Raw genomic sequence first — 13,116 nt, 5'->3', positions numbered from 1 at the left:
ATTAATTTTCTCTCAACACTGATCAGCCAAATTCCAGTATCTGTTGCAGGTGGTAATTTGATGATTATGAGGGTTTATTGTTAGTACGCTCACCAATATGAACCCTAAAAATACGGAAAAATATGCAGATTGGAGATCTCAAATCAAGGAACAGGATGCATATTTTTTCATATTTTTTGCTCTGTTTCTGACCTTTCCAGATTTTTGTATACAAATAATTTAATTTTCTGCCCAGAAAATGTTATGTTTCTTGTAGTGTGTGGACTCTTCTGTGATCATATCATCCATTTCAAACATCCTGGGAGATTTCCAGCAATCTTGATGAGCTTGATGATCACTAGACAGAGCTGATGGGATCATGATCAGGGTTTTGACGCAGTCTGCATATTCGGAAGGACCATATAAGATGATCATAAGCTTTGATGAGGGTGGTGTTAAGGTCAGAGATGATACAATAAAAGTAGATCATCCTCAGTAGTCAAGTTCTCGTAGACTGGTTCTTGTAGACTGGTTCTCTTAGACTAGTTCTCGAGAGGTGATGTGGAGGCATTTGGACCGTAAACCGACAAGGAACAATGGTACCAATTCTGGTTTGAGTTCAAAGATGGTTTTGATGATTCCAAAAGGCAGATTGGCTAGATTTGGTGTCCGTTTGGAGATCCAGTTAATGGAATGTTAGTAGGAATTGTGATTGCTAAGATTTAATGAGGTGAGAAGGATGCAAGTTACAGTCAAATTGAAGCAAGAGTAATCCTGTTTTGTGTGAAATCAAAAATGATCAGGTTGAGTTGACAAATAGCTCAAAGTAAATGATACAATGCTTGATCAGAAAGACAATCAATGATGACATCAGATAGGATACAATAGGTAATTGACACATGTTATGGAATTGACTATAGGAACAATGGCACTGGTTTGAGCTCACGTACACTTTGATGCAGAACCCAGATGAAGGGCAGAGCGATTTTGAGGGATCAAATCAATGCCTTGTCAATCTATTGTGGAATTATTGTCTTGAGTCAGTTTTTGGCATAGAAAGAATCATAAACTATGAGATCCAGTCACCTTACCAGCTTTCCTGTTCCCATCTAGTATGTTGAGAAACGTACTAGAGATGAAATTGTACAACCAATGAGAAGGAGGGGACAAGGTAACCATAAAGCTGATACCTTTTCCAGGCACCAGAAGGTCAAAATGCGCATCATAGAGCATTCATGGTTGAAAGGCAAGCAAGGTTGTTTCAGAAGGGGGCCTGCCTCAGAATGATCTAGAGCAGGTCCCACCCTCGAATGTTGGAGTTCGAAGTCGAAGATGTTGAAATAGTTGAGCTGTATTGTTGGAGGAAAGCCAATGAAGGTTGTTTCTGGAAGGGGGCCTGCCTCAGAATGATCTAGAGCAGGTCCCACCCTCAAATGTTGGAGTTCAAAGTAAAAGATGGGTTTTTGAATTCAATCCCAAAGTGAAAAGTTTGGATCATCAACCACTGGCTGGCCCATCATCACAAACTCTTATGTACATAACATATGTCATACTCCGGATAACCTTTAGTCTTTCAAGTCATCCGTACATATGCACGTATGTAATATCTCTTTTGAACAAGTTGTAAACACATGGTGAAGACACAGACATGTTAAGAACCAAACTTTAAAGTTGACTGATTGAAATATAAGGTAGTTTATATTATCAATGCTGAGTAATAGCTAGTGACTCTCCAAAGTACCCGTTATGCATTTTCTAAATTGATTATTGCTTTGAATCAAATTATCTTAAAATTGTAGATGAATTCGAAAGAGGGAATCATGGTCTATTACAGTTATCAATTTATGTTGAATTCCAATGATGTTGGTCACATCAGATTTCCAAATGGCATCCTTTGATGCGATCAACACAGAGCCACAACTTCATGATATTAGATGTGTTTTTCAAAAGAGTCATAAAATTCATGGTCTTAGACACTGCAAAGATAATGTATTTCTCTGAGGTGAAAAATTATTACCTTTAATGTACAAAATGATCAAAAGTGCATTAAGTCTGCATTAAGTTGGCATTGTTCTCCACTAATTCTGCATTATTAATCATTTTGTGCATTAAATTTAATTATTTTTCACCTTGGAGAAATACATCGTCTTTGCAGTGAGAGTATGTAGAGAGTTTTTCTAGCAAATCTATAATCATGTGTCAACCTGCCCAGTGGACTATGGCTCAGCCTCTAGTTCCAGAGAAGGGTATGGCTTTAATAAATTTTGACTGTATATTGCATAGTTCACATTGGTCATGTTTTAAATGAGATGTTACAATCATGGGGTGTGGCAATGCCATGTGGTAAGGAACTATCTTGGGCAACATTATCACTTAAAAGGATGTTTCAATTCTTTTGGACAAATCATTCACATGACAATATGTGTGAAGAAAATGCTTGAATAATCTATCCACATTAGTAATTTGTGAGAAATGTACAAAAAGGATCTCAAGCATTATCTAGTGTTCATCAGACATGAATTTCAGGATCAAAAATTATCTAGTGCTCATCAGACATCAATTTCAGGAATCAGTTGAACATATATACAACTGTCTCAATCATGCATTGTTATCCCTTGTGAGCCCTTGTGAATCAACCACAGTGGTTTTTTGATTTGAAATGCAGTCCTTTTGCCATTTCAGTTAGTTGAATTCAAGTTTGAGTTTGAGTTCCATATTTAAGATTCTCCAATGCTCCAATCCCCGGTGGAAACTCTCACTATATGAATATTCAAAAATGTTTGTCACTCAAAAGCAAACAAAACGTAGTTGTAGGACTTTGTGAAATTTCAAGGATTTCCAGCTAAAGTAATATAAATGCTTGTTTGGTGGAAGCCTCCTAGGGTGTTGAGCTGTCTAACAGGGTCAATCATGTGGAATGAGTCATCCAGAACCTCAGGGGCACCTTTGGTGAGAGAGGTACCTACTAATATTGTGGTGTGGGTCCCAAACCAAAATCCCAGCCTCAGACTTGCACGTGGTGACCACAAGTCAAACCACAATTTTCAGGTGGTGCAAGACAACACAAAATCCTTGGATATCTGCAATTCTTCTAACTATTGATACTGTTATCCGAAAGTATCATGGGAACTCAGATCTTCTAATAAACTGCTGAACTTGCGGTGTAACCTGCAGAACCATGATAGACTGACCTTTGTTGCTGGGTCCCGACTGCCCAAGCTGAATGGGATTCTGGAAGAGTCACAAACTCCCTCTATCATATCCTAGTCTTATACATGCTGCAGGAAACTCAGATCAACCAACTTCTGAACAAAGCACACATTCTGAACTTGAATTTGTTGCTTGCACACCCTAGGTAGACCCACTGTTGTTGGTGGGTGCCCAAGCCCGTGGGGATTCTGGCAAAGGCAAACGGTCCCCCTTTCATATCTGTTCTATACTCACTGCAGTGATGATAAGAAGATCAGTCAATATTCTACCAATAATTCATTGTATTCAGCAGCCCATAAGCATCCATAGCTCAATAATCCTACATCAAGATGCCGATTAACCTTTCAGAGCTTCTGGATGGAACACCACGAACTTGTTTGATCACTAAAAATTTTGGGAGACTAGAGGAGCACATCAAGTTCAAGATTGCGTATGATATTCAGAAAGAGTTACACTCTGTCAAAGGTCTGATCATACTATGGATTCAATCTCAGCCTCATTCAATTTCTATGCTCATTTTTGATGGTGTGGTCATGTTTTCCTTTTGGTAGTGAATTTATTGAAAAAAGCTAATGAAGACCAAGAGTCTGTTGATAGATCTATGGAGGAATTACGGTTGGGGACATCACTTATTAACTCAAAGGTGCAAGTTGAATTGCAAGCCAATGAAGGTCAGTTGACATTGTTGGTGTTTAATGAACTTTGAATCTTCAATATCTTGCACTGACCAATGGAATTTGGGAATTTCAAGGAAACTGGCAAGCACTTGCAAAAACATTGGGGATGATTCAGAGTGAACAGGCCAGCTTGAAGAAGAATATTGAAGATCTGCAGGGAAAAAACAAAAGAATTGAGTCTTCTATACATGAATATGATCAAAACCAGAAGAGGCAACTTTCAGAATTGCAAGAGCTTTGTGCTGTTTTTTCCCAGGATAAAAGTAACTTCCACAACTACCAACATAGGGAAGCTTCCAAACTTGAAAAAATTCTAGAGCTGTGCATGGATATGAAGACACGGATTGATGAAAGACTGGGTAGGTTTCCTTATCCAGAAGCTCTCATTACATTTTTCTGGTAGTTTGAATCTTCCTGTGATCTACTTTGTAGGTGACTACTCTGGAATACATGAGCTGTGCTGCTTTTTACTGTGGAGCTTCATGGTTTTATCTGTAGGATTGTCTGCTGATGTTCACAAAAGAACTCCACACCAGGTTTGATACACACCGTTGATTAGTCAGTAGCAGTTAAGATGTTGTTTACATTGAGTTGGAGATCTGTGTACCGACCATCATGAAAAGAGTCCTCTGCAACACTATAATTTCAAACTTGAGATGTTTGATGTTGTGGTATTTGTTGGATTGGGACTAACAAGGTGAATTACTATACAACTTATTTGAAGCACATTGTGTTGAAAGGAAGGCTTTCAAAGTCTTTGGACTAACGAGTAACTAGGAGAAAAGAACCTTTGTAGTTACAAAAGCTGAATCCAAGCACTCTGGGATGCTCTGAAACAACTCATTGTGGGTAGACTGCGGTTTCAAGACTATCAGCAAACCAGATACTGCAAGGCTTGCGATATGGAGTGAGGGAAGACGGAAAAAGGTGCGGAACACCTTTTTTGTGGACAAAACAGAGTTGTATGCAGTATGCTTGTAAGGCTGGCACACATTTCATTTCTTTGGTCCAGAGGTGTTTTATTTGGTGGGTAACGGTGCACAGGGACTCCTATCAAGTATCTGCATCATCAGAGCAAAGGGGATGTAGTGCTGCCAATACCTACACTTTGATGAGGGAAGAGTGTCTCAAAAATGTGGGTAAAATTTACAATCCAGCCTCCAACACCTATATCTCTGCTGATTACACAACAGGGTCTGATCAAATCGTCGATTCCTTTTGGGCCTGAAGCTCAATGCTGTGACACAGCCCAACAAATTTTTGTCCTCCGCGGGGCTTCACAGAGTGGGCCAAACACTATTGTGATGACTCTGAGCTGGGAGAAGGGGTTAATCCTTTGATGTGGTAACCAAACCAAAGATAAGCGCTAGTAAATCAGTGGTCATTGATCTGTGTGATGACACTCAACCTCACTCAACCAATCAACTCCTTTTCTCTTGTTTTGAAAACCTAATTCTACTCAATGATGACATGATGATGAGCACATATTGTATTCCCCCATTCAACTCAATCAAACTAGCAGTAGTTCAGCTCAGCAAGTTGATATAAAACCTGTGAAGATTGAGTGTGAAGCCACTTTATTACAGATGTTGATACAAAAAACAATCAATGAATACAAGTTACGGCTAAGACAGAAGTTGAGGAGATTGATCAGAAGCCAGTGAAGGTGGAGATGGTATCTATATGATCCAACTTTTGTGAGTCTTACAACTTTGGAACCAGTGATGCGAAGTCTGATATGGATGTCTTCCTGATTCATTCAACAAGAAAATCACGCTCAATCTGACAAATCTTCACAAAAATCTTGCCTCACATTACCAAAATTTTACCAGCAAACCTTGATCAAGCTTTCTGGAATCAAACCTATCATGGGTATGTCAAAATAAACCTAAGTCAAACAATTCAAACATAATGAGTTGACAAATTATGATTATTATATGTTTTTTGACACGGAAAAATCAATGGAAAACAAGTCAAAATACAAACTAACCCAGCAGAAAAAGATGGACAAGTTGGGTTGGTATTGCAAAAGTATCCTAAAGACCCTACCTGAGGTGGATCCTGCTGCAATGAATATTGAAGCTGAGAAGAATCTTGAAGAGAACTATCAAGTGTGGAAACAGTATCTCTTGGAAAGATATGCGGATGAGCGTCAATCATTGGAAAATGGCGGTTATGGTTTATGACCAAGAGTGTTGAACCAAGGTTGTAATTAACTGAATCCCATTTCATTTTTTTCATTCCAGCCGGAACAAATCCTGTCACAGAATTCTGAATGTAATTTTTGATGTATGAATCCCTTGGCTTCTGGTTCTTTTTGGGAATGATTATTTATAGATTACTTTGTTGTTTATAGAGTAAAACATCATAGATAGAACAACCATGCCGCAATGTTGAGATAAGAATTCAAAGAAATCCTATTTCCAATTGAAAGATGAGATCTGTTTCCCGGATTGACCAAACCAATATATCCCTTCCTTTTGACATTTTTCTTTTTTTGGGCACAGTCAAACTTTTTGATTGTTTTGAAATTGTACCATCAATTGTCAGCAAGGATAACTCTGAATAATTGCAAAATCTGAAATTTTCATGTGGAAGCACGCACCACTTTACACACAGTTTGTTGAAGTGACTCAGTTCAGAAATTTGCATGGTTCTGAAACATGCATCTTGACTACAAAGGCGCGTGTAACATAGAAGAACTGAAGTTAAACCAAATTGCATGACCCATCAAAAACCTCAAGTTCAACTGAAAAACACAATGAAAAAGCTCAAGATGCTATGTAAAAACTTAGATGAGGCTGTGTGTTGCTTGCTGTGTTGAATTAGAATGTCGGTTTTGAACCTCATGACCTCTGATGACTGCTCAGGGCCAACCAGAGCCAATAGGTCAATGTATTCTAAGTATTCTTGGGCTATCGTTGCATGTACCGAGTGTGTTGCTACGTAATATTATAAATACTCCAAGAGGCTTAAAAACCGTGGTCACTTGGTCAAACAGTTTGGCGCTCAGATGTGAAATTGCGTTGGAGCTCCTGGTTCAACCCTCAGTGGCCACCCTTTTGTTTTGCAAAATATTGTGAATGGTCCCTGAACATGCAATTAGAATGTGCCAGGGATGATTTGCCTATTGTTTCCAAATCAGATGAAACCACAACTGGTGGCAATTTGGCTATTGTATTACCTATTTTCTCCTATTATTAGGCCTGGTTCTTAATGATGTTGCACTAGGTAAAGGTGCTAAGAATGAAGCCGGTCAATCTCGGCTTATAGGTTATCCTATTTCCGGGCTTTGTTTGGTTCCTCCCCATTTTGCAATCACAGCTCTTGCCATTTCATCAAATGTTCCTGATACTTTTCACCTTTCGTATTCTAAATCTGAAATCTCTGAACACATTGATCAGCAGGAGATTCACTCAATGATTCTTTGCGCAAGTTTGAGTTGAAGTATCAACATCATAAATGGAACTCGTCGGTCATCCATTGGGAACTGCATCCGTTGGCCGACATCAAAAAAAGACCGTGCTTGAGTCATACAGGCCTCAGGGAAATCCTGAAGCCTATTTTGTGTGCAGCGCGATGAAATTAAAGCTAACTCCAAACAAGTGATCCGGGATAATTTAATATCCATTTGATGGTACCATATCTTACAAAACCAGGACAATTTTTATCTAAAGTTACAGCAATCTCTCAGCTTTGCGCAAGGTTGTAGCATGTAGCAAGAATGTTGGAAAGTTTCTCCACCACAATGGCAGTTTGGTCAACATTGCTAGAAAGGTTTGAGCCTTCAGAGTTTTGACCACCAGCTGAAGGCCATTGATGCGACTTTAAAATTGCATTCACCTCACGTTTGATGTACTACGTCACGCATAACAAAAATCAAAAATGAGTACATGCAGCTGGTTGTGGTGTGGTGCCAATGTGATAGCAACTGGCCACGCATACATTACGCAGTGTTTCCATTTGGACTTCACTTAACTCGTGTTGATTTTTGGTGTCAGATGAGGAGATTGAATTCTGTATCTTCTGTATTTGCATTTTTGCCTAGCATTCAAAAATCAGTGTAAGTGAGAAGAGTTCAAAAAGAACTTTTGTCCCAAAGCAAAAAAATCCATCTTTTGGATTTCATTCTCATTTTTCTCCACCATCTCCGCAGTTGATAACAGATCTTGCTGTATTGATTTCAGCTGAAGGACAAATAATGAATACTGTGGATCTTTGGCAGTGTATGTAGGGGCAACAATAAAGAAAAGTCACATTACATTTTGCCCTAGTCTGTCTACAGCTTGTTGGTAATGTGATAGAAAACTCGACCTCACTTCTTCTTCAAACCGTTTAATAGTATTCTCCGCAGTGGATTCTACATTGACTTGATGCTGATCAACTTTTTTTGGACTTTATCTACTTGCGCCTGAAACTGGTTAAAGTAGGGTTCCATTAGAAATGGGATGAATTAGGATTGTATGATCAAAGTGTTTTTCTATCATGGATAAAACTTACTTTCAGATAGTTTTCATTGCAATGACTCTCCAGTGTTCTAAATTCAGAATTGCAATGGCTTTCAAGCTGGAGTTTGATTTCCTGGGCCAACTAACTTGAGAATAAAACAATGATGCTGAGTACGCATTGAATGGCCCATCAGGTGAGGTAACATACAATGGAAATACCTCGTCATGCCACTTTTTTTCCAGTTGATGATTTTCAGTCACTGTAGTGCGGATTTTGACCATCTGAGCTACAAGGTCTTTGGTGCAGTGTTCTTGGTACTTTTTGGTGTTGATGTGGGTATATTCTTCACTGGTTTTCTCAATCTAAAATAATATGGATGGGCTCAGATGCATTAAATTTTGGTCAGTACCTGTTCATCTGAGACAAGCTGGGTTTACAAACCTTCAAGCAAGTAAGTCTCACATTTTCACAGATTTCATTCTCAGATTTTTGAAGTGCATTCTCCAAATTGCCATTCTCCTTCAGATTCTGGACGACTGCCCGTACTATCTTTGGGAATTCAAGCTTCAGTTGTGAGGAAACCACTAATTGAGCAGATTCATGTAATTCATGCATCTACAAAATAATCAAGTTTAATCAAGCATCACAAATACTATTGTGCCAAACCTGACCTTGCTTTGAATCATCTCAATTGTCTTTGCCATGTCAGCACGTATGACTGACTGAGACCAAGCATGAGCTGAAAGTTGTGATTGTGTGCTATCTTCACCACTTTGAGTGAACACGGCTGTGTTCATGGTACAATTGGAAGCCAGCTAGTAGGGCAAAGGGGTATTGTAAGTCTTGGGTCCACAAGGTATTCAGGGACTCACTCCGAGCGAGTCCAGAGTGCCTTGGAGGATATCCACTGTGGCATGCTCTTGGGAAAGTCATGTGCCTATTTGCAATAAAGCAAGGGCACATCGTCTCTTTCATGATTGAATAGGATCATCAGCCATACAACTTATCAAGTAACCATGAAGCATTGGAGAACGACTTGCTTTGAGATCAAGATAGTTTTGCAGCTAAATAAACCAGCTTCAATTTAGTGTTTCCACCACCTTGGCCTTCATTGCAACCTAGTGAGATGACTCACAAGCTCCTGACTGACTAGCTCTAAATTTGTCTGTATGAGACTGGTTGACTGAGTTCCCTCGGGTGTAGGTAAACTAGGTGCGATTGAGTTCCCTCTTGTTGCCCACCTGAATGCAGGTTGTTTCTTGGCTGGCATGGTGGGAGGACTGATTGAAGGGTTGTTCTTTGATGGCAGACAGTCCGAGAAGGATGGAGAGAAATCTGAAGTCGGTTGGAGAGATCTGTATTGAAGGATATTTTTTTGGGTGTAAACTACATACAGCTCAATACTTAAGGCTGCATGATTGACGGACGTGTAAAAGGATGTTTACACACCCCTCCAAGTACCAGTATTCAAAGTTTGTGAAACTCTGTCCGCCCCTTTTGTTTGATTTTGTGAAGATATTTAACTTATGGTCATAAAATGACAGCCATTGTACCTTTGACTTTGGATATCCCATGGGTACTGGCTTGAAAATAACATGACACAAACACAAGTGGGTTCAAAAATGCTGTGACATGGCCTCATAGGGAAGGTCAAAAAATAAATGATTTGTTTGTGAATTTCAACAGTGCTTCAATCTTTGAATGTAGACTTTGATCCAATGTGACCCACCAGAAAAAAAAACTAGACATCCTCACAATGTGTCATGTTGATTGATTGATTGAAGGAAAGTTGAGAGAGTTGATAGCAAGTTTGATTTTAAAACTAGAAACAAAGTTGTGTGTTGCATCAGGTTATATTTATCATATGTATCACATTAATCAATGCAGTACAGTGTACACATACCTAGTATAATGTCCTATAATTAATGTCATATGACTGTACTCCATAATAGTTGACTAGTATATATGCAGCCTGTATGTCTCAGTGTAAGTTTGGCAAGAAGATATACTTGTATATGTGCCACAAAGATATGTAGTATGAATCAGGGGGTGTAGGTCCTTGGATCAATAGGGATACAATCTTCAAGCCTACCCAAGTGTGTGCAATCTGTTCTCATTAATCCAGATAGTTAAACCACAAGATTCACTGAATCTGACCCACAGGTGTTGAAGGAAGGTCAAGATTTTGACTTCTGCTTACTTGCAGCAGGGGCACACATGAGAAAGCCAGACTGAAGCTCATCTCTTCCAATTTTTATGCATATGAGGATCAAGCAAATCTCGGTATTAATATTACCATAAACAAAAAAGAATACTGTTGCACTCCTTTGCACAAAATTGAGTTGCAGATTGGACTGGAACATTGTTTTTCTCTCCAGTTTCTCTTGGTGCTTCATAAAAATCATGTTTCCCTTATTAAGATATGCACCATAATCTGATTCTTGTCTGGTTCCTGTCCCTGTACAATGAATTCAGACATGAAAAACACTATCAAAATGACCACAAGACGGTCCTGAGTATATATTTAGGGTATCATCAAGACACTAAGATATTAGAATAGTCCTTTGAAGATTATGAATCACTTTTTTTGACCATTGCCTATCCAATCATCAAAAAGGATCATTTGGGTATTACATATTTTTTTGGAAGGATCCAAGGTGTTGATCAGAAATTCTCAAACTCCCATGAAATGGCTTGAAGATTTATACCCTTATATAATGAAGCAAAGTGAGTCAAGAGGGAAAATTGATGCCCCCCACCATGTGTCAAGCCCCGACTCTACTCCAAACCACATCCAGCCATCCCAGGTGACCCACACCATCTCATTAGATGCCTCCCACTTCAGTATTCAAAACAACATCTGCCCTTGAATAAATGGATTCTTACAAGGGGTCATCTATCAGACACCAATTAAATCAGACCCCATTCCACTTTAATAATCAGGCATATCTTTTTATTATTGATCTTCCTTGAAAATGACATCATTGCAATTTTATGGCTTATTGGAAGCCTGCATTTTCTAATTGTTTTAGTTTGATCACCAGTTTGATTTCTTGACCACCATTCTCCTTCTGACATTAATGTTCTCATCTTTCTGGCACTGTTGTTCTCTTTAATTGGAAGTACATGGATCTTAAATCTTAACCTGTTGGGGGCTAGGCTCCTATGATGCAGTAGATAAATAAGATTAAGGTTGAAACATGGATAAGTAAAGTAACAGATGAATTGCAAAAGGAAATGCTTTTAATAAAAGAACACGTCCCAAGTGGTTTCATAGTCTTGCTTGTCAACAGAGGAATTTACGGAAGGGATTTCAGAATCAAATTTTGGATAGGACATATCATTTATTGGTCTGAACGTGCCATCACCGTTTTCTACTGCACCTAAGGGGCTGGTCCTAAAAAATCCTAATCTAGCATAACACTACAGAAAAAAATTGATTTTCCCCGGGGATTTTTGATTTCAAATGAGGGGAAAATCACGTGACCTGCGTACAGCGTGTACATTGATTGCGTCAGGTGGTCCTTGTACTGAACACCGGATCCTGTACGCTTTCGGTCAGCCGGACCACGGCAGCAGAGTCTGTACACCGACCAAAACAGGCTGAGCCTGCTGAGCCATTAAACATTTCCGACAACTCGAAGCAAGATTTTTGGCTGAAACCATCGCCAACGGCCGCTTTCATCAATTGCGTCATCTTCTCTCTCTCAATCATCTGTCGATCGCAATTTGTGTGTCACCCTTTTGCCAGCACTGGTGACGGCAAGCAACGGCAGCATCCCTACACGACGGAGTCCTATGTACATCGCCCCTCGTTCGACGAACCACTTCAGCGTCTGTACACCGTCCAAAAACGGCGATGCCATCGCCGGGCATTTCATCGATTCAGAACGGCGACTGCTGAAACGCAGGGCCACCCTCATTGTCTTACAGCTTTTTCGATTTGCTGACGAACTTCTCGCTTCTGCGGTCCTCTTACTTCCAGGCTGAACACACCCGCAACCATCAGCTAATTTGCTTGTTGAAGAACACGTCAGATGAGGCTGTTCAAGTCTTGGAAAAGTATGAACTGAAGGATGGAAAAACTGATTGATAATTGACTTGCCAATCATCCCTTTTGTCTTTGTTTAACTCAAGTCGCACTTTTTCGTTAAAGTTTTACTCATACCATCTTTCTTGAAGTTGAAACAAAGCTATAATCTAGAGGCCGGTATTTGGACGTAAGCTATTGTCTTGTTGGTGCGCGTCGAGTGAATCAAGCAGAGGAGCCGAACTAGGGGGATCATGAGCTTGGACGCCGACAAAAGCTCGGGACCATTGAGCCACGCCACACATAACTCATTCCGAGAAGAAACATCCATTTTATGTACTGCGAAAGACTGAAGCTTCCATGAGTGATCAATGGATCTTGACTTATGTTGACCACTTGTCACATCTTTGTGAACCAATATTTTGTACCTCTTTGCTCGAAATTTGTTTGAAAATAGTGAGGATGAAAGCAATAGTATTAAGAACAATTTCAATGAATCAAATCCAGATTTTTTGGTAACACAATCTCAGAGTTACAGATTATACAAAAGAGAGGTATGACTATGAACCAAAACCTCAAGCAGCGCTTACGTTGGTTCATGACACATACATGAAGGATATGCATATACATGACACGTTAAAGAGCTTCCATTGAAAAACGTAAACATTCATGGTTCCTTTCCTTTCCGATCTTTCTGTTTACTCAAGGCTCTTAAAGCTTCTAGGAAATCTTTCCATCCATCTCTTTCAGCAATTGAAGATCCATCATCAG

At 39.5% G+C, this 13,116-nt stretch overlaps 2 protein-coding genes across 2 annotated transcripts; one reads left to right on the top strand and one right to left on the bottom strand.

The window, feature by feature from the left end:
* Window positions 1–3,698: 3,698 nt before the first annotated feature.
* Window positions 3,699–4,269, top strand: MELLADRAFT_90920 (uncharacterized protein; the record flags this gene model as incomplete). The annotated part of the gene is made up of 3 exons (XM_007405265.1): window positions 3,699–3,714; window positions 3,759–3,860; window positions 3,941–4,269. The coding sequence occupies 3 exons, from the start codon at window positions 3,699–3,701 to the stop codon at window positions 4,267–4,269; spliced, it is 447 nt and encodes a 148-aa protein (XP_007405327.1).
* A 3,957-nt stretch (window positions 4,270–8,226) lies between these two features.
* MELLADRAFT_59583 (uncharacterized protein) lies at window positions 8,227–10,557 on the bottom strand (the record flags this gene model as incomplete). Its single annotated transcript, XM_007404988.1, has 11 exons — window positions 8,227–8,283; window positions 8,367–8,403; window positions 8,523–8,677; window positions 8,757–8,930; window positions 8,987–9,130; window positions 9,188–9,232; window positions 9,451–9,670; window positions 9,765–9,809; window positions 10,071–10,137; window positions 10,219–10,231; window positions 10,516–10,557. 11 exons carry the CDS (start codon window positions 10,555–10,557, stop codon window positions 8,227–8,229), a joined length of 999 nt encoding a protein of 332 aa, XP_007405050.1.
* Window positions 10,558–13,116: the final 2,559 nt, after the last annotated feature.

The sequence above is a fragment of the Melampsora larici-populina genome (assembly GCF_000204055.1).
Source record: "Melampsora larici-populina 98AG31 unplaced genomic scaffold MELLAscaffold_3, whole genome shotgun sequence".
Taxonomy (NCBI): domain Eukaryota; kingdom Fungi; phylum Basidiomycota; class Pucciniomycetes; order Pucciniales; family Melampsoraceae; genus Melampsora; species Melampsora laricis-populina.
The sequence above is the reverse complement of the archived record's forward strand: the minus strand, read 5'-3'. Positions and strand labels throughout refer to the sequence as shown.